Source organism: Rhinopithecus roxellana, chromosome 9, assembly GCF_007565055.1.
Source record: "Rhinopithecus roxellana isolate Shanxi Qingling chromosome 9, ASM756505v1, whole genome shotgun sequence".
NCBI lineage: Eukaryota > Metazoa > Chordata > Mammalia > Primates > Cercopithecidae > Rhinopithecus > Rhinopithecus roxellana.
Genome location: NC_044557.1, coordinates 87,972,013 through 87,999,385, shown reverse-complemented (window position 1 = coordinate 87,999,385; position 27,373 = coordinate 87,972,013). Strand labels below are relative to the sequence as shown.

Here is a 27,373-nt window from a genome sequence, read left to right as displayed (position 1 = left end):
TACCAACTGCCATCCCCATTTTATAGATGAGGAACCTGAAAAACAAATTGGTTAAAGAACTTTTCTAAAGTCAAGCAGCTTAGAAGTGGGAGAAGTAGAAATTGCACCTGGAAAGCCCAAGCTTGTGGCCCTCACAACTGCTAAATTCTGCCTCCTTGGATATGGCAAGCTGTTTCTATTTCCATTTAGAGATACATGGAACAAAAAAGCCAAATGAAATCATTTATTCCAACAAGATCGTTTAAGTACTGAGTATCAAAGACATCATTAAAGTCCAAATGTTTTCACTCCTCCTGGTTCTCTTCCAATATGTTATATTTTATGGCCTAAAGATATATATTTCTCTTTTCCCCTCAGAAATGCATACAGATAATGGAAAACATGTTTGGATAGTTGGCCAGAAATAGGACTGCCAGAGCTTCCTTCCATCACTGTACATGCAGATGGTGCTTCCAATGAAAGGCAAAAGTCTATTTCCATTCCCTTGGGGCTGGCCTTGTCACCTGCCCTGACCAATGAACTGTGGAGGAAGCAACCCTGGGTCAGTCTCCATCTAGCCCTTAAGTGGCCTGGAATCTTCCTCATTTTCTCTCTGGGGAATTCAGCTTTCATGTAAGAAGTCTGAGCACCCAACTGGAGACAGAAGCCCAGCTGTCCCTCATCTGGTGCAGCCACTCCAACCAAGGGGTCAGACACAGATGAGTGAAGGCATCTTGGCTACTCCATCCTCAGCTGAGATCTCAGCTGAAGGTAGTGCATAAATGTCCCCAGCCTAGGCTGGCTAACTCAAAACATTATAAAAGAATAAGCCATTGTTAAAAGTCAGACGTTTTGGAGTGCTTCATAATGCAGCGGTCTCTAACCAAAAATAGTATAATTGGAAAATTCACCTTGAAGAAGAAATACAAATTCTGCACATCCCTCACGTGGGGCACAATCTCATTGTAAATTATTGCTGACCACTGTGTTCGTATTCTGTTCTAAACAATGTGCTACTATAAAGCTCAAGGCATACCAGCTTCATCATAATTATTCTTCTGTTAAACTATACTAGAAAAGGAAATAGTTTTTTCACTTTTATTTTCTTTGTCTCTGTGCAGCACTATCTCAAGCCCTTCTCTTCCCCCGTTACTCGCTGGGCTCTGCCAACCACTGAGCATCCTGCAGCCCTCTGGTCCTCACAGCTGGGGCCTGCCAGCTCCAAAAGATGGCTCATCCGGTGACGACAGGACCCAAGCTCCTGTCGTCCACAGTCACGAGGAAGAAGCAGAGTCCTTGACAGGGAGCCTGGGGATGGCTTTCATCAGGTTGGCTGCGGTGTTATTTCTGCTTCACTTCTAGGTCTCTCTCCGAGGCTTTTTTGAGGGACTCCGAGGTCCCTCAAATCCCTGATGATATGACCACAGGTAGGACTAACTGGCTACTTACCTTGTGCTAGTTCTTGTTCTGACATAAGTATATTTACAACCTCTATGAAATATAAAGTGTCCTTTTTATTTATAATTTCTAAGACAAATATCTATGAAGAATGCATTTTTAAACTCATATTTCAGGAAACTAGAGTTCAAGCTGCTAGTAACATATCTGGGGTCACGGATATGTTATTATCCAATGTACACATATGGACACTGGTTCACACAGGGTCAGGGTCGAAATCCCCTGCTCTGTCTGTGGACATCATGGACCTTCTTCTGTTGGAAGGTGGGGTGGGGAAGGGGTGAAGCACAGGATGATAGGAAAGGAGAGAACTTCTGGATTCTTAATCACTCTGGATCTACACTGGACCTAGGAGGATGGGTAGCCTACTTATCAGATGCCTGATTCCTTCCCAAGAGAGAGGAGTGGAGGGAAGTAGGAGGAACACTTGGAAATATGGCAACTTGACTATTATTTAATGCTTTACTCTGCTCAGAGGCTAGGGAGAAGCCTGTGGCTATCAGTGTCTTTCCTTCTGTAGATCACAGGCTTGAGTAATCCTATTGCTCTGAAACCACAGGCTTCGTCTCATGTTCTGTCATGTGGCCTGAGGAACCAGGTCTCTCTCCAGACATCTTCTCAGGTAAATTTAAGCAGACTACCACATCTACATTCCTGACTTGTGGATATTCAGTTGCATGTGATTCCACTCACCATAACACGTTGCAAATTCCTAATGAATTTTATTTTATTTATTTATTTATTTATTTATTTATTTATTTATTTTTGTATTCCCTTTTTTTTTTTTAATTATACTTTAAGTTCTAGGGTACATGTGCATAACGTGCAGGTTTGTTACATATGTATACTTGTGCCATGTTGGTGTGCTGCACCCATCAACTCGTCAGCACCCATCAATTCATCATTTATATCATGTATAACTCCCCAATGCAATCCCTCCCTCCTCCCCCCTCCCCATGATAGGCCCCAGTGTGTGATGTTCCCCTTCCCGAGTCCAAGTGATCTCATTGTTCAGTTCCCACCTATGAGTGAGAACATGCGGTGTTTGGTTTTCTCTTCTTGTGATAGTTTGCTAAGAATGATGGTTTCCAGCTGCATCCATGTCCCTACAAAGGATGCAAACTCATCCTTTTTTTTATCAAGTGCAGCTACGACCAGTACTCTTAGCTTTACTGGATTGGACTTCTGCAACATTCTTGGCTACTCGTACTTTATAATTAATGTTAAACAGATTTTACACAGCTCTGTCTTAATGTTCCCTACCCTCTAGCCTACCCTTTAAGTATTTCTCCTTTTTCTTTTTTTTCTTTCTTTCTTTTTTTTTTTTTTTGGAACCCCACTCTGTCACCCAGGCTGGAGCACAGTGGCACAATCTCGGCTCACTGCAACCTCCGCCTCCCAGGTTTAAGTGATTCTTCTGCCTCAGCCTCCTGGGTAGCTGGGATTACAGGCACCCGCCACCACGCCTGGCTAATTTTTTTGTATTTTTAGTATAGGCAGGGTTTCACCTTGTTGACCAGGCTGGTCTCAAACCCCTGACCTCAGGTGATCTGCCCACCTTGGCCTCCCCAAGTGCTGGGATTACTGGCATGAGCCACCATGCCTGGCCTCTCCTTCTTCTTAAGGTCTAGCTAGTCTATACCATTCTCCCAAATTTACTAATGCAAACTCCTAATAGCTCTACTAGTTAATATTATGTCTGTCGTTATTTCTGGCATGGTAAGTTCTCTTTTTCTGACTCAACACTCTGTGATAGACTACCTGCTCAGAGCCCTGGTTACCAACTTTGTACTCCAGCCTTCTCAAGATCAGGATCTGAGTTGTCCTTGGCAATCCTTCTCCTCAAGCTGGGACCACTTCTCTTTGTGCCCTCACTGTGTATGGAAAGTGCCACCAACACCGCTTACTCACTCCGTCCTCTGTACCTAGTTGATTCCCAGGTTCCCTTTAACAGGCTTCTCTTTACCCACTTGCTGGATGTCATTTCCCACCAACGTCCTCCCTGATTTGATTTTAACCAACCTCCCACAGCCAGTTTATCTCCAAAAGGGAAAGTATATTTCTCTTAAGCCAGGTTCCCCTTGCCACAATGTATACATATGGACACCTCCAACTGTTGGTTTCCATTTCCAAAATTTGCTCATCCAACATTCACCACAGATTGGCTGAGTACGTCTACATGCCTTGCACTTGGCTGTGCCCTGGCGAGCAGTGACAAAGGGAGGTTCGCCATTAGGGGCAAGCGCCCCATTGCCATTCTTCTGCTCACCTGTCTGCCCAGCGATGGAGGCACTCAGTCTGTGGGGGATCCTTGAGGACACCTTCAAGGTCACTCGGATCTGGTAATACCTAAGAAAAGAGAAGAGGAGAGGATGCTGAAGATCAGGCTTCTTAATGTTGACTTCCAAAAATACCTAGAATTAATCCTGAAAGCCATAGGAAATCAGGGAAGTTTCTTGGCAGCGTGCACAATCATCTGGCATCAGAGAGAAATGCATTTTATCAGCAGAGTTGGAGAGGCAAGCAACAGGGCAGTGTTGGAGACAGGAAGTTAAGTTCACTTGAGATCACACAAGACTGAACAAGGTTGGAGGTGATTGGAATAGAGAAAAGAAAGAGATGGGTCATGTGACACAGTTTCATTAAGGGGTGTGGGTTTTATGTAGTCAAGAAAGGTTATTGTTACAGGAAAGTAGGCTATTTATGCACGGTAGATAACCCATCTATAAACTGAGTTTCTATCATGTTGCAACACAAAAACCACTTCTTTTAGTAACACAGCCACTGAGTTATTCTTCTTAGGGGTGTTGCCAAATGCACTTTTCCCTGTGTATTTCATCTTCCTTAATTTTAACATAGCAATCCCATTTTCAAATTCCACCATTTCAGGACAATGTGCAGCTTCTCCTGCTATCAGTTAACTCTCTAATGTGCCCTCTTTTGCCCCAAGTACAGAAGCATCTTTTGAAGTTCTGTGCTTTGCAATTAATGACTTTTTGCTTGTAAGCACTTGAGGACATTTCTGGCATCATCACTGTTCTCTTCTTTTACTGATTTGAAACCCATTATGAAATGAAATGTGAATAAACCAAAGCGAAATATAAGGAACATGGACCATGAACACATCAGTCTCCCATGGCTCATTGAGCTCATAGCTGGGCAAGTACCCTGTTATTGACGTCCTTGAACTGCACATACACTCATAGAATGTTTCCGTTGGCAGTCTCCTGCTTGTTTTTAATGTACAAACGATGAGCAAAAATGAAGAGAAAAGGGCACTGGCGCTGGATTCATAGCTGCAGCATGAGTGACACATTTCCAGCTGCATGACTTTAAGTACATCACCTAACTTCTCTGAACTTGTTTCTGTATCTGTGTGTGTGTGTGTGTATGTGTGTGTGTGTGTGTGTGTGTGTGTGTGTATATATATATATATATCTGAACATATATATATCTGAATATATATATATATATATTCATTTTACAGAATATGAATAAGATGGCGTCTTGTTGTGTAGCCCAGGCAGGTGTACAGTGGTATGATCTCGGCTTACTACAACATCCACCTCCTGGGGTCAAGCAATTCTTCTGCCTCAGCCTCCCGTGTAGCTGGGACTACAGGTGTGCACCACCACGCCTGGCTAATTTTTGTATTTTTAGTAGAGATGGGTTTCACCATGTTGGTCAGGCTGGTCTTGAACTCCTGACCTCATGATCCACCTGCCTCAGCCTCCCAAAGTGCTGGGATTACAGGCATGAGCCACCATGCCCAGCCAAAATGAATATTTTTTAAAAGTACCTGCCATGACTTCTGTTTCCAGACAGGTGAAGTAGAGAGACATACTTTACCCTATTTTTCGCACTAAGCACAACAAAAACTCTAACAGTATATAGAAACAAGCAAATGAAGATTCTTCAAGGTGGAGAAGAAAGCAGACAGGTTGGGGACCTCAGGACCCAAGGAGAGACATGCTGGTGAGGCTTCTGCATTTTCTGTTGCCTCATATATCCAGACTGGATACTGGAGAAGCAAGAAGCCAGAAAAGCTAATAGCCACCAACAAGAAAATTATCCAAAGAAAGCCCTCTCCCTCCAGCCGAAGGATCAGGAAGAGAACAGTCTAGCAAGACAGAAAACTTTTAGGCAACAGCTGTCTACTCCAGCCAAAAAACAGAAAATACTGTGGGCCCACCTCCACCCACACTAGCAAAGGCAAAGTGGGAAGTCTAGACACCCGCCATCCCAGACTCCATGAAAACACTGCATCCCCACCCAACCTGCCAAGAGAAGGACTTCAGCAGGGAGCCAGGCTTCCATCCCTAACAGATGGTAAAGAGAACCCCACCTGTTCAGTTTAAGTGGAGACCATGTGGGGAGCCTGGACCTCCATCCACCACCCCAAAGTAATGAGGGCATACATATGCCCATGTGATTTTTCACAAAGGTACAAAAGCAATTCAATGGAGCAGAGATCACCTTTTAAAATAAGTTGTCCTGAAGCAATTGGCTATCCATAGACAAAATACCAGCCACTACCAAACAAACAAACCTCAAATTTAATTTCATATCTTATAAAGAAACTGTTAATAATGTAGATTGTGGACGTAAATGAAAAATATGAAACTATAAAACTATTAGGAAACAGAGAAAAGTTTTAAAATTATTCCTTTTTTCTTTCTTTGAGGCAGAGTCTCACTTTGTTGCCCAGGCTGGAGTACAATGGTGTGATCTCGGCTCACTGCAACCTCTACCTCCCCGGTTCAAGTGATTCTCCTGCCTCAGCCTCCCAAGTAGCTGGGATCACAGGTACCCACCACCATGCCCAGCTAATTTTTTGTTTTTAGTAGAGATGGGGTTTCACCATGTTGGCCAGGCTGGTCTCGAACTCCTGACCTCAGGCAATCCACCTGCCTTGGCCTTCCAAAGTGCTGGAATTACAGGTGTGAGCCACCACATCTGGCCTAAAACATATTCTAAATATAGAATTAAGCAAAGAGTTTTTAGACTTGGTACAGAAAACATGAATCATAAAAGAAAAACATATATTTTGTTTGTTTGTTTGCTTGTTTATTTTGAGAGATGAGGTCTTGCTATGTTACCCAGGCTGGCATCAAACTCCTGGTCTCAAGTGATCCTCCCACCTCGGCCCCGCAAAGTGCTGGAATTACAGGTGTGAGCCACTGAACCCTGCAGATAAATTTTAGTTCATTAAAACTAAACACTTTTGTGCTACGAAAGACCCTGTTAAGATACAAGCTACAATGTGGGAAAAAATTGTTGCAAATCACATGCAGTGGCCCTCAGTATCTGTGTATGTATCCGGGAATTTGTTTACTTGATAAAATGTGTTTTAGCCCCAAATGCAACACTCACAGCACCTTTGTGGTCATTCACAGACATGAACACAGTGGTAAAAAGTTTGAATCTTCTGACACTCAGGTGCCCAACTGAGGTTAAGCAATACTACAAACAAGCATCCCTTTTGCAATTGATTTAGTCCCACATATTTTTCTACTCTGTGCTTTTTGTTGGTGATTCCACTGTTTGAGATAGACCCCAGGCATAGTACTAAAGGGCTGTCTAGCATTCCTAAGGGCAGGAATGCTGTGATGTGCCCCATGGAGAAAGGATGTGTGTTAGATGAGCTTCACTCAGCTTTGAGTTCTAGTGCTGCTGACTGAGATCAATGGTAATGAATCAACAGTACCTATTAACTGTGGGGGTATCTTTAAACAGAAACACATAAAACAAGATTATATATTGGTAAGTCTGGCAGAAATGTGACCAGAGGCTCACAGGAACCTAACCCTGTATTTCCCCTAGGAACAGTGGTTCAGCATTTGTTAATTCAGTATTCGTGGTGACTTTACAGAACATACTACTGTAAATATTGAGAACTGACCATCTGACAAAGGACTATTACCTAGGATATATAAAGAACTCTTGGAACTGAGTAGTAAAAACAAACACACCAATTAAAAAGTGGTCAAACACAAGAAAAATTTCACCAAAGGGGACACACAGAGGGCAAATAAGCTCATGAAAAGATGTTTAAATGTTCATACACCCAAAGCAAAACAGAGTATCAGTGCAGTCTCTATTAAAATGCCAGGGCAGGTGTGGTGGCTCATGCCTCTAATCCCAGCACTTTCGGAGGCCAAGGCTGGAGGATTGCTTGAGCCCGGCCTAGGCAATACATGGAGACCCCATCCCTACAAAAAATAAATAAATAAATTAGCTGGGTGTGGTGGCATATACCTGTATTCTGTAGTCTCAGTTACTGGAAGGGCTGAGGTAGGGAAAATCACTTGAGCACAGGAGGTTGAAGAGGAAGTGAGCTGAAATCACAACACTGCACTCCAGCCTGGGTGTCAGGCGGAGACCTCACCTCAACAACAACAAAAAAATAAATAAATAAAAAATTCCAAGGGCATTTTTTATACAAATAGAGAAAATAGTTCTAAAATATGTATGGAACCACAAAAGATGTTAAACAGCTATAATACAATTTTGAGAAACAAGAAAAATGAGCAAGGTAAAATGGTCACTTACAAAAGAATGAAAATATTTGCAAACAGTATGTCTGATAAGGGATTAGTGTCCAAAATGTATAAGAAAATCATGCAACTCAATAGCAGTAGTAATGATAATAATAATAATCCAATTTAAAGGACAAAGGACCTAAATACACATTTTTCCAAAGAAAACATTCAAATTACGAACACATTTGTGAAAAAGTACTCAATGTTACTAATCATCAGGAAAACACAAATCAAAACCACAACATATCACCTCATACATTTCAGGATAGTTATCATGAAAAAGACAAGAAATAACCAGTGTTGGTGAGAATGTGGAGAAAAGAAAACCCTTGTATTCTTTTCTGGTGGGAATGTAAATTGGTACAGCCATTATGAAAAATAACATGGAGGTTCCTCAAAAAACTAAAAATAAAACTGCCATATGACCCAGAAACCCCTCTGCTTGTGTACACCAACAAGATATCAAAGTCAGCACCTCGTGGAAAGATCTGCACCTCCACCTTCATTGCGGCATTAGTCACAATAGCCCAGATACAGAAACAACCTAAACGCCCAGCAATGGATCAGTGGATAAACTGTGGAATACATATCAATGTACACACACACACACACACACACACACACACACACACAAAGGAATGTTATTCAGCCTCAAAAAAAAGAAGATATTGCCATTTTCTTTTTTTTTTTCTGTTGTATCTTGTCCAATATCTTTTTTTTTTTTTTTTTTTTTTTTTTTTTTTTTTATACTTTAAGTTCTAGGGTACATGTGCATAACGTGCAGGTTTGTTACATATGTATACTTGTGCCATGTTGGTGTGCTGCACCCATCAACTCGTCAGCACCCATCAGGTCATCATTTATATCATGTATAACTCCCCAATGCAATTCCTCCCCCCTCCCCCTCCCCATGATAGGCCCCAATGTGTGATGTTCCCCTGCCCTAGTCCAAGTTTCCTCATTGTTCAGTTCCCACCTATGAGTGAGAACATGCGGTGTTTGGTTTTCTCTTCTTGTGATAGTTTGCTAAGAATGATGGTTTCCAGCTCCATCCATGTCCCTACAAAGGACGCAAACTCATCCTTTTTTATGGCTGCTTAGTATTCCATGGTGTATATGTACCACATTTTCTTAATCCAGTCTGTCACAGATGGACATTTGGGTTGATTCCAAGTCTTTGCTATTGTAAATAGTGCCACAATAAACATACGTGTGCATGTGTCTTTGTAGTAGAATAATTTATAATCCTTTGGGTATATACCCAGTAGTGGGATGGCTGGGTCATATGGTACATCTAGTTCTAGATCCTTGAGGAATTGCCATACTGTTTTCCATAATGGTTGAACTAGTTTACAATCCCACCAACAGTGTAAAAGTGTTCCTATTTCTCCACATCCTCTCCAACACCTGTTGTTTCCTGATTTTTTTAATGATTGCCATTCTAACTGGTGTGAGATGGTATCTCATTGTGGTTTTGATTTGCATTTCTCTGATGGCGAGTGATGATGAGCATTTTTTCATGTGTCTGTTGGCTGTATGAATGTCTTCTTTTGAGAAATGTCTGTTCATATCCTTTGCCCACTTTTTGATGGGGTTGTTTGTTTTTTTCTTGTATATTTGTTTGAGTTCTTTGTAGATTCTGGGTATTAGCCCTTTGTCAGATGAGTAGATTGCAAAAATTTTCTCCCATTCTGTAGGTTGCCTGTTCACTCTGATGGTAGTTTCTTTTGCTGTGCAGAAGCTCTTTAGTTTAATTAGATCCCATTTGTCAATTTTGGCTTTTGCTGCCGTTGCTGTTGGTGTTTTAGACATGAAGTCCTTGCCCATGCCTATGTCCTGAATGGTACTACCTAGATTTTCTTCTAGGGTTTTTATGGTATTAGGTCTAACATTTAAGTCTCTAATCCATCTTGAATTAATCTTCGTATAAGGAGTAAGGAAAGGATCCATTTTCAGCTTTCTACTTATGGCTAGCCAATTTTCCCAGCACCATTTATTAAATAGGGAATCCTTTCCCCATTTCTTGTTTCTCTCAGGTTTGTCAAAGATCAGATGGCTGTAGATGTGTGGTATTATTTCTGAGGACTCTGTTCTGTTCCATTGGTCTATATCTCTGTTTTGGTACCAGTACCATGCTGTTTTGGTTACTGTAGCCTTGTAGTATAGTTTGAAGTCAGGTAGCGTGATGCCTCCAGCTTTGTCCTTTTGACTTAGGATTGTCTTGGCAATGCGGGCTCTTTTTTGGTTCCATATGAACTTTAAAGCAGTTTTTTCCAATTCTGTGAAGAAACTCATTGGTAGCTTGAGGGGGATGGCATTGAATCTATAAATAACCTTGGGCAGTATGGCCATTTTCACGATATTGATTCTCCCTATCCATGAGCATGGTATGTTCTTCCATTTGTTTGTGTCCTCTTTGATTTCACTGAGCAGTGCTTTGTAGTTCTCCTTGAAAAGGTCCTTTACATCCCTTGTAAGTTGGATTCCTAGGTATTTTATTCTCTTTGAAGCAATTGTGAATGGAAGTTCATTCCTGATTTGGCTCTCTGCTTGTCTGTTACTGGTGTATAAGAATGCTTGTGATTTTTGCACATTAATTTTGTATCCTGAGACTTTGCTGAAGTTGCTTATCAGCTTAAGGAGATTTTGGGCTGAGACACTGGGGTTTTCTAAATATACAATCATGTCATCTGCAAACAGGGACAATTTGACTTCTTCTTTTCCTAACTGGATACCCTTGATTTCTTTCTCTTGCCTGATTGCCCTAGCCAGAACTTCCAACACTATGTTGAAAAGGAGTGGTGAGAGAGGGCATCCCTGTCTTGTGCCAGTTTTCAAAGGGAATTTTTCCAGTTTTTGCCCATTCAGTATGATATTAGCTGTGGGTTTGTCATAAATAGCTCTTATTATTTTGAGGTACGTTCCATCAATACCGAATTTATTGAGTGTTTTTAGCATGAAGGGCTGTTGAATTTTGTCAAAAGCCTTTTCTGCATCTATTGAGACAATCATGTGGTTCTTGTCTTTGGTTCTGTTTATATGCTGGATTACGTTTATTGATTTGCGAATGTTGAACCAGCCTTGCATCCCAGGGATGAAGCCCACTTGATCATGGTGGATAAGCTTTTTGATGTGCTGCTGAATCCGGTTTGCCAGTATTTTATTGAGAATTTTTGCATCAATGTTCATCAGGGATATTGGTCTAAAATTCTCTTTTCTTGTTGTGTCTCTGCCAGGCTTTGGTATCAGGATGATGTTGGCCTCATAAAATGAGTTAGGGAGGATTCCCTCTTTTTCTATTGATTGGAATAGTTTCAGAAGGAATGGTACCAGCTCCTCCTTGTACCTCTGGTAGAATTCAGCTGTGAATCCATCTGGTCCTGGACTTTTTTTGGTGGGTAGGCTATTAATTGTTGCCTCAATTTCAGAGCCTGCTATTGGTCTATTCAGGGATTCAACTTCTTCCTGGTTAGACTTGGGAGAGTGTAAGTGTCCAGGAAGTTATCCATTTCTTCTAGATTTTCTAGTTGATTTGCGTAGAGGTGTTTATAGTATTCTCTGATGGTAGTTTGTATTTCTGTGGGGTCGGTGGTGATATCCCCTTTATCATTTTTTATTGCATCTATTTGATTCCTCTCTCTTTTCTTTTTTATTAGTCTTGCCAGCAGTCTGTCAATTTTGTTGATCTTTTCAAAAAACCAACTCCTGGATTCATTGCTTTTTGGAGGGTTTTTTGTGTCTCTATCTCCTTCAGTTCTGCTCTGATCTTAGTTATTTCTTGCCTTCTGCTAGCTTTTGAATGTGTTTGCTCTTGCCTCTCTAGTTCTTTTAATTGTGATGTTAGAGTGTCAATTTTAGATCTTTCCTGCTTTCTCTTGTGGGCATTTAGTGCTATAAATTTCCCTCTACACACTGCTTTAAATGTGTCCCAGAGATTCTGGTATGTTGTATCTTTGTTCTCATTGGTTTCAAAGAACATCTTTATTTCTGCTTTCATTTCGTTATGTACCCAGTAGTCATTCAGGAGCAGGTTGTTCAGTTTCCATGTAGTTAAGCGGTTTTGATTGAGTTTCTTAGTCCTGAGTTCTAGTTTGATTGCACTGTGGTCTGAGAGACAGTTTGTTATAATTTCTGTTCTTTTACATTTGCTGAGGAGTGCTTTACTTCCAATTATGTGTTCAATTTTGGAATAAGTGCAATGTGGTGCTGAGAAGAATATATATTCTGTTGATTTGGGGTGGAGAGTTCTATAGATGTCTATTAGGTCCGCTTGGTGCAGAGATGAGTTCAATTCCTGGATATCCTTGTTAACTTTCTGTCTCATTGATCTGTCTAATGTTGACAGTGGAGTGTTGAAGTCTCCCATTATTATTGTATGGGAGTCTAAGTCCCTTTGTAAGTCTCTAAGGACTTGCTTTATGAATCTGGGTGCTCCTGTATTGGGTGCATATATATTTAGGACAGTTAGCTCTTCCTGTTGAATTGATCCCTTTACCATTATGTAATGGCCTTCTTTGTCTCTTTTGATCTTTGATGGTTTAAAGTCTGTTTATCAGAGACTAGGATTGCAACCCCTGCTTTTTTTTGTTCTCCATTTGCTTGGTAGATCTTCCTCCATCCCTTTATTTTGAGCCTATGTATGTCTCTGCATGTGAGATGGGTCTCCTGAATACAGCAGACTGATGGGTCTTGACTCTTTATCCAGTTTGCCAGTCTGTGTCTTTTAATTGGAGCATTTAGTCCATTAACATTTAAGGTTAATATTGTTATGTGTGAACTTGATCCTGCCATTATGATATTAACTGGTTATTTTGCTCGTTAGTTGATGCAGTTTCTTCCTAGCCTCGATGGTCTTTACATTTTGGCATGTTTTTGCAATGGCTGGTACCGGTTGTTCCTTTCCATGTTTAGGGCTTCCTTCAGGGTCTCTTGTAAGGCGGGCCTGGTGGTGACAAAATCTCTAAGCATTTGCTTATCTCTAAAGGATTTTATTTCTCCTTCACTTATGAAACTCAGTTTGGCTGGATATGAAATTCTGGGTTTAAAATTCTTTTCTTTAAGAACGTTGAATATTGGCCCCCACTCTCTTCTGGCTTGTAGAGTTTCTGCCGAGAGATCTGCTGTCAGTCTGATGGGCTTCCCTTTGTGGGTAACCTGACCTTTCTCTCTGGCTGCCCTTAAGATTTTTTCCTTCATTTCAACTTTGGTGAATCTGGCAATTATGTGTCTTGGAGTTGCTCTTCTCGAGGAGTATCTTTGTGGCATTCTCTGTATTTCCTGAATTTGAATGTTGGCCTGCCCTACTAGGTTGGGGAAGTTCTCCTGGATGATATCCTGAAGAGTGTTTTCCAACTTGGTTCCATTTTCCCCCTCACTTTCAGGCACCCCAATCAGACGTAGATTTGGTCTTTTTACATAATCCCATACTTCTTGCAGGCTTTGTTCATTTCTTTTTCTTCTTTTTTCTTTTGGTTTCTCTTCTCGCTTCATTTCATTCATTTGATCCTCAATCGCTGATACTCTTTCTTCCAGTTGATCGAGTCGGTTACTGAAGCTTGTGCATTTGTCACGTATTTCTCGTGTCATGGTTTTCATCTCTGTCATTTCATTTATGACCTTCTCTGCATTAATTAGTCTAGCTGTCAATTCTTCCACTCTTTTTTCAAGATTTTTAGTTTCTTTGCGCTGGGTACGTAATTCCTCCTTTAGCTCTGAGAAGTTTGATGGACTGAAGCCTTCTTCTCTCATCTCATCAAAGTCATTCTCTGACCAGCTTTGATCCGTTGCTGGCGATGGGCTGCGCTCCTTTGCAGGGGGAGATGCGCTCTTATTTTTTGAGTTTCCAGCTTTTCTGCCCCGCTTTTTCCCCATCTTTGTGGTTTTATCTGTCTCTGGTCTTTGATGATGGTGACGTACTGATGGGGTTTTGGTATAGGTGTCCTTACTGTTTGATAGTTTTCCTTCTGACAGTCAGGACCCTCAGCTATAGGTCTGTTGGAGATTGCTTGAGGTTCACTCCAGACCCTGTTTGCCTGGTTATCAGCAGCAGAGGTTGCAGAAGATAGAATATTGCTGAACAGCGAGTGTACCTGTCTGATTCTTACTTTGGAAGCTTCCTCTCAGGGGTGTACTCCACCCTGTGAGGTGTGGGGTATCAGACTGCCCCTAGTGGGGGATGTCTCCCAGTTAGGCTACTCAGGGGTCAGGGACCCACTTGAGCAGGCAGTCTGTCCATTCTTAGATCTCAACCTCCATGTTGGGAGATCCACTGCTCTCTTCAAAGCTGTCAGACAGAGTCGTTCGCGTCTGCACAGGCCTCTGCTGCTTCCCCTGTTGTGCCCTGTCCCCAGAGGTGGAGTCTACAGAGACAGGCAGGTTTCCTTGAGCTGCTGTGAGCTCCACCCAGTTCGAGCTTCCCAGCGGCTTTGTTTACCTACTTAAGCCTCAGCAATGGCGGGCGCCCCTCCCCCAGCCTCCCTGCTGCCTTGCGGATAGATGGCCACAGACTGCTGTGTTAGCAATGAGGGAGGCTCCGTGGGCGTGGGACCCTCCTGGCCACGTGTGGGATATATTCTCCTGGTGTGCCAATTGGCTTAAAGCGCAGTATTGGGGTGGGAGTTACCCGATTTTCCAGGTGTTGTGTGTCTCAGTTCCCCTGGCTAGGAAAAGGGATTCCCTTCCCCCTTGCGCTTTCCAGGTGAGGCGATGCCTCGCCCTGCTTCAGCTCTCTCTGGTCAGGCTGCAGCAGCTGACCAGCACCGATTGTCCAGCACTCCCTAGTGAGATGACCCCAGTACCTCAGTTGAAAATGCAGAAATCACCGGTCTTCTGTGTCGCTTGTGCTGGGAGTTGGAGACTGGAGCTGTTCCTATTCGGCCATCTTGCTCCGCCCCCTCGATACTGCCATTTTCAATAACATGGATGAAACTGAAGAACATTATGCTTAAATGAAATAAGCCAGATACAGATAAAATATATATACAAGATCTCACTTACACGTAGAACTTTTTTAAAAAAAGAAGTCAAACACATAGAAAGAGAGAATGGGATGATAGTTACCAAGAATGGAGAGGGGCGAGAAGAAATGGGGAAATGTGGGTCAAAGAGTATAAACTTGCAGTTCTATAGTATAAATAAGTTTAGAGATCTAATGTACAGCCGGAGGATTATAGTTAATAATATTGTATTATATACTGAAAATTTGCTAAGAGAACAGATTTTAGATGTACTTACCACAGAAAAGTTTAAAATAAAAAAAGAAGGCCACTTTGGAAGACAGTAGATGTGCTACTTTGCTCACATATAATGATCATTTCACTGCATATTTTTTATCAAAACATCATGTTGTATACTTCAAATATATATGATAAAATAAATGTTTAAAAAAGATATTCAACATCATCAGACAAAATACTAATTAAAACCACAATTAGATGCTACAACGCACTCATCAAAATGACTAAAATAAAAAAACATTGACAACACCAGATACTGGCAATCATGCAGGCAAAGTGGATCACTCACACATTGCTGGTAGAAATGTAAAATGGAACAGCCACTCTGGAAAATGTTAGCTAGCTTCTTTAAAAAGTAAACATACAACTGTCAAACAACCCAACAACTGCCCTCCTAGGCATTTCTCTTAGAGAAATGAAAACTTATTTATGCAAGAACTTGTTCAAGATGTTGAGAGAAGCTTTATCCACAATACTAAAAACTGAAACAACCCAGATCTCCTTTAGTAAATGAATAAACTGGAAACTACTCCGCAATAAATAAGAATGAACAATTCATCCACAGAACAGTCTGGATGGAGCTCCAGACAGTTGTGCTCAGCAAAAGAAGCTAATTTGAAAAAGGTGTATATTTCCATTTATATGGCATGTTTGAAGTTGCAAAATTATAAAAATAGAATACAGATTAGGGGCTCCAGGGGTTAGGGAGAGGATGGGAGTGGGAAACGAGTGGGTGTGACTCTCAAGGAGCAACATAAAATGTGAGATCCATGTGGTGATGAAAATAATTTGTACCCTGACTGTCCATATCAATATCCTGACTGTGAAATTGCACCACAGCATTACGAGATACTACCATTCAGGAAACTAGATAAACATTATACGAGATGTCTCTGTACTACTTCTTAAAACTGCATGTGATGCTACAACTAACTCAAAATAAAACATTTAACTGAAAAACATAAAAGGCATCTGTCCTGTTCAACAGGAAAATCACAGAGACGGGATCTATTGGAAAAGATAAGGCTCCATACCAACTGGAGAAAACACAAACGCCTGCAGGGGCCAGGCAAACTACAAAAATGAAATTGTCAGAAAACCTTGGGTTCCACCTAATCTATCTTTTTATTTTCTGCTTTTGATGGATATACGGGTCCAAAAATAATAAACTGCCATTAGAAAATCCCAGTGGAAGCACATTTACAAATGATCATGACCCTTGCCTCTGTGTGAGGGCAGCGGTGGCCGCCTTGGCCACAGGAGCAGCTGCTACTTAGCAGTGGCTTATTACGACCCTGCAGAAATGTTGACTGCATGTTGGGAGATCTTCAGTTTTTCAGGGGAAGACAGAAATTTAATTTTGTAATAAAACATCTTTAAAATGCTAAATATTGGTTCACAAATCAATGGCAATGACAACAGCAACATCAGAAACAGCAAAAACAATTAGCAGCGGCCGCCATGGCCACAACGTTAGCAATAAAGCACTGTGTCAACAAGATAAAACACATTTGCAGGCTCAGTCCTCACGGGCCAATAATTGGCAAACCCTGACTGACACAAATGCAAGATGTTACTTTTAGTGTTTCTTTAATAAAAGATCTATGTATTTCAGTAATTTCATGAAGAAGGAAAGGGACACAAATCCCATCAGCACCGCCACCAACTGTCACCTTGTAACGGCGCCTTCTCTGAACATATTAATACAACGTGTCAGTCATTGCCAGGGGCTATGCATCCCTCTCCCATCCCACTGCACTTGTAGCGGTTACAGCTATGCTCAAGATTTATTAAGCATTTCTGTGGCAGGACCTGTACTGGCAACTTCCATGTATGCAATCTTGGTTGATCCCCCATAAATCCTATGTGAAAGCAAGCAGCAGCTCAAGGGTAAACCAAGGAAGGCATTGAGTCATTGGAAAGATCTAACCAGTTATCCAAAGCCACAGAGCTAGCAAAGGGCAACCAGGATTCCAATTCCAGAGAAGGGTGTTTCCTTTTGCCTGATACACCTCATAGGAGGCACATTTTGTTGTACAGCTAAGTCCCTTTTATGGATGATTCCAAAGTGCTCTCGAATTGTTGCTTAAAAGCACTTGATGCTACTGAATCTTACTTCAAGAACTTAATTATGTTGAACTTCAGATACTTTATAGGAATCGGGTGAAAGTTTACATTTCAATTAGGTTGACCCATTCAGGCTCTGTCCTGATTAAACAGAATGCTAACACTGCTTTAGTAATTCCCTTTTATCTCATGGGAAATTTCTATCAGGTCATAAATCCATAAACTACATACTCATATATGATGTGCATGATACTGTTTGATCCCCATAGGATGTCTTTAAAGTACTTACCATGATTTCTGTCTTAAAGATGGGAAAATTAACATTTAGTGATAAAGATTGGTGCAAGTTCACAGACTCAGTAAGGAAACTTACAAGTTTTTTTTTTTTGTTTGTTTGTTTGTTTGTTTTTGGTTTTGTTTTGTTTGAGACAGAGTATTGCTCTGTCACCCAGGCTGGAGTGCAGTGGCGCAATCTTGGCTCACTGCAACCTCCACCTCCCAGGTTCAAGCAATTCTCTTGCTTCAGCCTCCCACGTAGCTGGGATAACAAGCATGTGTCACCACACCCAGCTAATTTTTTTATTTTTAGTAGAGACAGGGTTTCACCATGTTGGTCAGACTGGTCTTGAACTCCTGACCTCAGGTGATCTCCCCGTCTTGGCCTCCCAAAGTGCTAGGATTACAGATGTGAGCCACTACACCCGGCCTCCAAGTATCTTATAACCATCTTAGAGCCATCTCCTTCCACCTGGGGTCAAAGAAGTTGTCATAAAGATGGGAGCAGTTGGCTTAAATTGCTGCAGAATGATCAAATGGCAAAAGAAGATGGGCCATGAGTTTCCTCAGAATGGGGAAAGAAGCTAGGAGGTGGAAAACTTCAGATAGTATGTTGACGTGTTTCAGTAGCCTAGATTTGCACAGGACTCCTTCTGGGAAACAGTAACAAAAATAGTCACCCTTTATTGATTTCCATCTGTATGACTGGTACTAAACTATGGCCTTTGGATAATGTGGTAAGCATAATAATACACCCCAACCCCTGACATATACCTCCTGATTTTCAGAACCTGTAAATATGCTGGGCAAAAGAGAATTAAGGTTGCAGGTGAAATTAAGGTTGTTAATCAGCTGGTCTTGAAATTTGGAGATTATTCTACACTTCACGGGCATACTCAATGCAATCACAAGAGTCTTTTCCTTATAAGAGAAAGAAGGAGGCAAGAGACAGAGAGAGAGGGACAGAGTAGTGCAATGTGAGAAAGACTTGACCAGCCATCGCTGATCACCAGCCAAGGGATGCAGGCAGCCTCTATAAACTGGAAAAGATAAAGAAATAGACTCTGGAACCTCCATGCAGTAATACAATCATGCAAGAATACTGACGTTAGCCCACATTTCAGAATTCTAACCTGCGGAATTCTAAGATAATAATGTTATGTTGTTTTAAGCCACTTAGGTTATGGCACTATGTCACAGCAGTAATTGTAAACTCATGAATACAGGTTTTCAAACTTCCTCCTCATGACAAAACCGATAGAGGAGAATAAATATTCTCATGTTAACAACACACACATTGTGACTCAGAGAAGTTAGGTAATTTGCCCACAGTCACATAGCTAGGCAATGAATAGTTTAGGGATGAAAATGCAGGGCCATTTGGCTAGCACGCAGCTTATTTTAGGGAAGGCAAAGCCAGGTGCTTTAACGTTACAAGCTCACCTCAATTTCCTCATCACTCTTATCACAGGAGCTTAAGTGGATTCTCACTCTGATCACTAATTTTCTAATAACACCTCTCGTTTCATGTATTTCATTCTGTTTTCTCAAAAGCACCTTGAGAATAGGAATGCTACTATTTACTTCTTTTGTATTCCTTAGAGGTCTCACAGCTGTGCCAAACAGAGAAAAGCACCTAATGAACATCTGTTCTCAGTTGATTAGAGAAATATCCATTACCACCAGCCACTGAAGGAGACCAGCCATGCCCCATTCATCTCTGTATCCCCAGAAACTAACAGAGGCTGACGTGGTTGGCATTCAATAAATGCCAGGTGAAGGAATGAATAAGTGAAAATTCTAAAAACAAAGATTCCCCCAAACAATGGTTTTCTACAATCCAATCCTAATACACAATTCTGTGCGTGATAAAGAATCCACATGCAATTTTTGTAAAATGAGGAGTAATATTCTATAATGGGAATACAGAAATCTGTGACATTTTGCCGACATCATTTTTCAGATCAGTATAGCAGGAAACAACCGCTCTGACTCAGGAGCATCTGACATGGCCTAAAATACATATCATTATCATGAAAAGTCAAACACAGATACTCTGGAGTCTGAACACCTAGGTCCCCAAAGCCAGGTTGGAAAACTTAAAGCTAGTAACTTTCCCTCCCTGAGCCTCTCTTTTCTTATGGGTGAGTAAAGCCATGCTGGTACCGGCCTTGCAGAATTATTATGAGGCAGGAATGGGAGCATCCATGGCAAGCACAGCATGATGCTCAACCCCATATTCCATTAAAGGTACAATGTCTTCATTGCTATTCCCTAAGACATGTGTGAGATACAGCCTCCCACCTCCATGATCCCAGTCTATCCTCCGGCATCACAGCTGGGATGAAGCTGGGAGAAGGCATGATGCTTTTGGTGGGACACGTTTCAGGGATGCCTGCAGGATACAGTATATGATTATACCAAACACTGCACTCAAGATGTAAATGGTTGGCTATGATATGGGTGTGCCCACATGGCTGGGCGAAAATTATCTTTGAGTCTTGTGAAGCAATATAACATTTTCATTAAGAGGGTAAGCTCTGAAAATCTGCCTGTTTCTGACTGTGTGACCTTGAATAAATCACTCTCACAGTGTCCCTGTGCTCAAGGTCCTCATGTATAAATGGGGATGGTAATGACAGTAATGTTCCTCATAGTGCCATTACAAGGATTAAATATTTGTAACATGCAAAGTGTGTATAATGCCTGGCAAGTATTGAGTCTAAATGAGTGCTTTTTAATAATAGGTATAATAAAAACGATGATGATGAAGATGGCTTTATGAAGGCACCTTAGGCCCACAGCATCACACTTGTCACATGATAGTGGAATGACTCCCCTCTTTCTGTCTGTTCACCCAGGTGTCGAGGTCCCTGTGAAGAGGAGTGAAATGTCCCTGCTTGCACCTCAGGAATTACAAGAGAACCGCATATGCTGTGACTGCCAACAAAGGTCACTGGAAAGTGTGAGCATGACTCTCTCACAACCGGTCTTGTCTACATGAGCCTCAGGAGGGAACCACTGGAGACAGGCAGACATGGATTCAAATTCCCAAGGATTCAAAACTTGCAGAGGCTCAGTTCCCTTACGCTTAAAGTATACATTGTAATATGAATGTGCAGGGGAACTTTGTTTTTAAAGGACAGTTAAAACATTGTATATGGCAAGGACTCTGTAAATGGTAGCCATAATCACAACTTCCCATAAAGCATGTACACATTTCTATCAGCAGCGTTAGTGGAAACTCAAAACAGCTCCTCTGCCCGACACCTGACGAGGGTGGTGCCTACTTAAGGGCAAGTTGGCAGAGGATTCAGGACATGAGCTAAGCTTCCTCTGGTCTGGCTAGGGGAGGAGACCCTCTCCTGTGCTATGTTGTTCCCCAAAAGGCTGAGTCAATTTAGAGTCAAAGCTAACTCCAGATTGCTTGATACTGTAGGGTTTTTCCAGTGAGTTCTGAAAAGCCCGATTAAATACTGGCAATCCTGTCCTCAGTCTTGTCCTAACAGTGGGACACCATGACAGAATCAGCAATAATGCAGTCAGTGGATTTCTCTCCTTTAAAAAAGCTAATGCTCCACAATCTAATGATAGTCAGCTATGGGGAAACTGCATGAGGATTTATAAATAACTAGAGAGGTAAAATATTTTCTCATATGGCCAGGTATAATAAACATAACCTGCCCTCTCTCCATCTTTATAAAGAACTGCCATTTGCCTAGACCTCACCTAATGAGCTGTCACACTACTCTTCCCAGTCTCTTTGCCAGCAGGACACCTGGCACCATCTGGAATCCTAGCCTAACATAGCTGGCCCCCACCTAACAGTGGAAGACACTGTGATGAGAAGGTGAAACTCTGCCCTGGCAGGAAGGTCTGCAAAGTCTTGCCAATAAAAGAGGCCTCGGTGTTCCAAAAGATAAGAAACAAAAAACCAACGAAATGCCTAATATATTTTTACTGTACAGTACACACTACCAGGTTGACAGTATGTACTCACCACTGTAGGATTATGAACCATTCTGTTGCATTTTATTGGCTTCAATGGCAATTACTAAAATACTTTTCCAAGGAAAGTTCACTCTAATATTTCAGCAGAACTCATCTGGATACTTTGATATAATCACAATATAATAACTCATTCAGATTCCACCAATGTTTACTGTGATGATCCTCTGCATTTCTCTACCCGCATTCTCCTTGCTGACCCGGAAGGTTCTATGTGGCTCAGGCTGTGAAATCCTGGCTGACTATCCATAAACTCCTCTTTCCTTACAAAGCAAAGCCAGGTTTTCTCAGGGGAATTACTATACCTACCTAAAAATATCCACCCTTTGCTGACTCCCTTGCAGCTAGGAGAAACCTCATGACCCCCTCTTGGCTAATGAAATAAAAGTGCACATTGGCAGGTAAAGCAGACAGGAAAGCTTTTAAAGGAGAAACCTGTTTCATGACCCTTGGGCTGTTTGTCTCTTCTCTTAATTTGTTAATATATCCAAAAATATAATCGTGGTTGTAAAAGCAGCCTATCTCCAGCCATGAGTATTAAAAAGCCTTTTGCTATGCATGGAAGAGCAGAAAGAGAAGTCTAAGTCCTTACTGTCCCTGGTGACATGGTTGTGCTGTCTACTTCTGTGTTTCTTGTGGTATCTTGTGCTAGTTAAGCCAGCGTAGGTTATATGCTTGATTATTTGAAGCCAAATACACCTCTTACTGTGGGATCTGATTGCAGGACCCTCCTGGGCCGTACTTTGTGTAGGTGAAAATTCAGAAGAGTTGACACAGACAGCCTGGCTTCTCTCACTGCTTTTTTTTCTGAAAATGGAAAACTCTGCTTTGTCTTGCATAAGAGCCACTAAAATCTAAGAATCTAGGTTGTACTTTCGTGTAGACATAAAGCAGATATTTTTTTATATACCATAATTCAAGGTTATTTAATGGAAGACAAAGGTTGTCTTCATGTGGCTGAACCTAACTCGTTGGCATTCTCCAACAGGGCTTGGGGCCAAAGCCACAGATGACAGGAAAACACTTCTTTCTTAATTCTCTGTGCTCATATCTGTCCAGGAAACTTGAGGGTAGTAAGTGGTCAAAAGCAGAAATTGCGAATTCCCGTGTCCCAGCCAACTATAAACTAATTGCATTTTCTGCCATTTTTCGATCCTTTTTGTCTAGCACTATGTGGCATCCACACTACCAGAGATCACATTTAATTCTCATGAAAATTCTATGAATTGTACATTGTCATTACACATATGGGTAAGGAAGTAAGGTTTTTCAAATTCCTGCAGTCACATGACTCCTAAGTCAGGTAGGAGATCTATATAGTATTAGATAGCATTTATTCTCCAATTTCTTTTAAGAAATTGAGGAATTCCTTAAAAGAAAGTAAACATTTTCAGCCACACCACTCACTTATAAAAACTAGTAATGACAAAGGGTAAAGCCATTTGCCATTTTTGCAGAATCTTAAAAGTCCAAACAAAATTCTTTCTTCTTGCCACAGAAAATGTTTAAAAATATCAAACCAGTGATTTCCCTGAATTACCAAAACCACAGAAATTCAGAATGGAAAGAATAATCAGCAATTATCACTTTGATACCTGACAATGTTCCAAACACTATGCTCACCACTCCTAGATCATCTCATGTAATCATCAAAAGCAGCCATGCATGGTGGAAACAAATATTAATATCCATTCAGAAAAACGATGTAAGATTGAGAGAAGGTAAACTATTTTTCCAAGTTTCTGCAACTTGTAAATTGGAGAGCTGAGACTCAAGCCCAAGAAATCTGATTTGTGAGTGTGTGCTCGTAACCACTCTACAATACAGCCTATCCTGACCAGGGGAAGAACTAATTAAAAGTCCTGGTTTTATCTACAGGAAGCTGAAAAGCAACTTACATGTAATCACTTAGTTAATGCATACAAATTCTCTTTGCGTTAAGTACTGTTAATCATTTTACATAAAAGAAAATTCAAGCAAAAATGAATTAGATAACTTTCCCAGGATAAGTAGCAGAGTCGGGATTCAAACAACACAGTCTGATTTCAAAGCCCATATTCTTATCTCTTTCTTATTTTTGACACTGTGTATCCTCTGAGGGCTAGAGGATTCCCTAGAAATCATTAACCTCTTTAGATTAAAAAAATCAGAAAATTTAAGTTACATAGCAAAGCTATTAAGTCAAAGCTATTAATGAGAATACTGAGTTGTAGGCACTTAACAAACATTTGTCCAATCAAATAGTGTTTAAATGGAGCCTCTGCAGAAGCCGGAAAATAGTTGCTGCATGCTGATTCTGCATGCCTTCCGGTCCTTTAACTTCACATTGGTATCTTGAAATTGGCCTTGGTGGGAGTATTTATAGCATGTAAATGGACAAATATCATAAATCTTTGTTTTGAAGTGCCAGTTTTTACACATCAGCACCACTGCTCCACCTCCTTCCGTCCCCAGCACCGCTCTATCCTGTTAACCAAAGGAAATCTGAAACCCAAACAGAGGAAATAAATGGGCCATCTGGAAAAATTTCAAGAAAATCACTGTTGGGTGGAACTCAAACTGTTGAGCCTTCAGGAAATAATACATATATTGCTCAGAGAATCCTCATTGAATAAAGCTGGCTCATTAAGCTCTTACAAGCTGCAAGGAAGAATGACCTCTATAAAATGTATGCCTTTTGTACACAAACTTGGAAGTCTGAACAGAATGGCTATACCTTCTCCCACTGCCTCCTCTTCTCATTCATATTAAAACAAAACAAAGCAAATGAACAGCATTAGCAACAACCACAATGGTGCTTTTTGTGTCAACTTAAAGCTACTAACTCTCTGAGCTTCACTTTTCTCATTTGCAAATGAAGATTTCAGTTACCTTCTGGAGTTGATGTAGAAATCAAAATCAATGTGTATAGCAAAACTGAGCTTCAATGAATGGTGGGTATCATTGCTGCTATGGTTATCTTTGCATATCTACCCCAAATACATTCATCAGCAAATGTCTGTACTCCTAGAAGGAGGCCCCTTAAGGAACTCAAAGCAACAACACAAGTAGCTTAGTTGGGGTGACTGCATATAAAAAAATACGAGATTGCTGAGCTGCTGGGAAACTGAAAAGTGCTTCCCCACCCCTGCATCTCCCTTTGCTGCTTTTATTCATACGGGCTGATGGACCTGTTGTTCCTATCTGATGAGTCAACCCAGATGGAGTTCTAGTTTGCATGAGGCCATGTGTCAATGTTGTGCTCAGAGAAGTTGCTGCTGCTGGTCTGTCATCCAGGGAGTTACCACTTGCAGGTAAAATGAACGTTCCTTCTAGAGAGCCAATATGAAACATCATTACAAGATGCCAGACATACAGTGGATGCTCAACAGGTGTCAGTCCTCTTCCCTCTGGATTCAAGGCAGCATTTGATTTTCTTTGCACGTGTGTGACTTGATTAAATGAGCTTGGTTGAGGCAGACCTTCAAGCGACTTGCACAGCTTGAAATGTCACGAGTAATTTAAAACCTCAGACCAGAAAATTTGTCGTGCAGTATTACACTGTGACAGGAGTTTCTGCAGAGAGAAGTTTTCTGATTGGCAAAACCAGAACCCGCTACCAGTTCCAAGCAGTCAGAAGTTGGGAGCAGAGTTGAAAAGCAAAACAACTCACAAGTCTTTCATGCAGAAGGATCAAAGGCATGAAGTGAAAACACACAATAGAATCCAGGTGCTCAGAAAGACCAGGCTTTAAATGCTGGATTTGCAGTTTACTAATGATGCGTTACTCTGAACAATTCATTTTACCTCCCTGAGCATTTGGTTTCTCATGTTAACATTTTATATGGGAAACAAATGAGATAACACACGCACAACACCTGGCACAGTGTAGGAGACACAGTCAGCACCAACTCCTTCTAAATACCATAATTTAATTATTATTATAATTACAACATTCATATGTTGCTAATGGAATATAGACACAGAAATGGGGAAGAAGTCTTCCAAAGATTAGCAAAGTCCATGCTAGACCTCAGGACTGCTAATGTTGACCCATCATCCAATTCATTATACCCATATAATTGAACACAATTTAATTCCAGGATATATATTAATAATAAGTGATAAGAAAATACTTTCTATAAGTAGACCGTTTACCTTATTGTTCCTGTTACCTTATTGTTCCTTTCAGGTACTCTGTAAATATCAATAATAAGCAGAATATCAGAGTGAAAACAAAGGAAGCCACCAGTTCTTGCAAGTCAACCGTGTGTCAGGCAAGACTCTTGGTGATTTACATTCATTGTCACATTCTACCTGGATGATATTCAAAAAAGATTCTTCCAATATTCTTCCTCCAATATTCCTATGAGGAACCTGAAGTTTGGAACAAAAAGTATCTTGTTCCATAGACTGTAGCTTACAAGAAAAACTGGGATGCAAGGTCATGGCTATGAAAACTCCAAAGACAAAAATATTCTCAAAATTTATCAAGTCATACATAATGGCTACCCACTGAAATGTCACCACGGTACAGGAATGACCCATAATAGCATGAGGAGTGCAAACATTCACAAGTCATGTCAGTAACCTTGACGGAAAAAGTCATTGCAAGCTTTGTGTCCACATCATTCAAATTCTTGCTGCTCAGCTGTGCTCAACTGAAAATTGAACATTGCTGAGAACAAGGCACCAAAACAGTGGCTGAGAACACAAGAAGGAAGGATAGAATAGTCCCTGACTTGGGGGAGCTTACAGTCTAACAGAGAACAAAACCAGTTTCACAAATTATAATCACAATCACAGGAAACCCCTCAGGACTTCCAAAGGGGTAAGAAAAAGAGAGAGGTTAACTCAGAGTGGGAACAGATTGCCTTTAGTAGAAGACAGGAGTTGATTTAAGGAAGAAGTAAATTTAAAACTCAAAGTCCCTGCAAGGTAGTAGAACATAAGAGAGAGACTTCATATTGCAAGAAATAGCCAAGAGTACAAAGCCAATAAAAACAGCAAACTGGTTGGAGCAAAAATTGGTATCTTTGATGTCAGTAATTTTCATCAGGGCCTTATTATCATTCTTGTCTTGGGGAACAAGCCTAAAACTGCCTTCAGTGTTTCTGTATTCCCCGGAGAACCCCAGCAGGCTTCTTCAGTTTTAGAATGTAGGCCATGACCCAGAGATGATTGAGATGCTGGTAGACAGAGATGCCCTGTAAAGAAATTTTGTGCATGTTGCATATATCTACACATGAGCTCACCTGACTTATTCAGGTTTGACCCATTTTACAACTCTAAATGAATGCTGACGGAGCTTATGTGTCATTTTGGCTCACCCCTAAGAACAGGTAGGTCTTGACCAGGCTGGGGAAGATGGGACGGCATTTAACCTATTTATGCCTGAGGTTGCAATTTTTTGAAATTTTGTGATCAGACCTTGGCGATGACCTTGAGCAGTGGATATAAATAACTCCCACATGCTTAGCTTGCCAATAATGGAACACTAGGGCATAAATGGCTAAGGTGGAGGAACAGCTTGGGGAAATGCAGGCGGGCAAGTCCTAGAGAGCACTGTAGGAACCCTGAGGAGTTGACTTTGGCCAGAGTATGGGATGGGTAATGAGGAAGTGCAAGTAGATCTTTCCTTCCCAACCATTTATTCTAAAAAGTGTTACTATAAAAATAGATGGCCCGAGCTACCTTCCACCAGAGGATATAAGTGTAGTGGTTAAGGCAATCAACTGTGAAATCAAACAGAGCTAGGTTTGAGTCTTCGCCTCCCAGCTTAGGAAAGTTCCTTAACCTCTGTGAGCTACTATTCCCTCCTTTGTAACA

At 41.1% G+C, this 27,373-nt stretch overlaps 1 protein-coding gene across 4 annotated transcripts in view; it reads right to left on the bottom strand.

The window, feature by feature from the left end:
- The window catches only part of FAM135B (family with sequence similarity 135 member B), a 366,985-nt gene that overhangs the window by 184,359 nt on the left and 155,253 nt on the right, over positions 1-27,373 (bottom strand). For all 4 annotated transcript variants that reach the window (XM_030937787.1, XM_030937788.1, XM_010364503.1 and 1 more), the window contains one exon: positions 3,707-3,786. In XM_030937787.1, the coding sequence (XP_030793647.1) occupies positions 3,707-3,786 (80 nt within the window). The remainder of the gene's footprint in view (positions 1-3,706; positions 3,787-27,373) is intronic.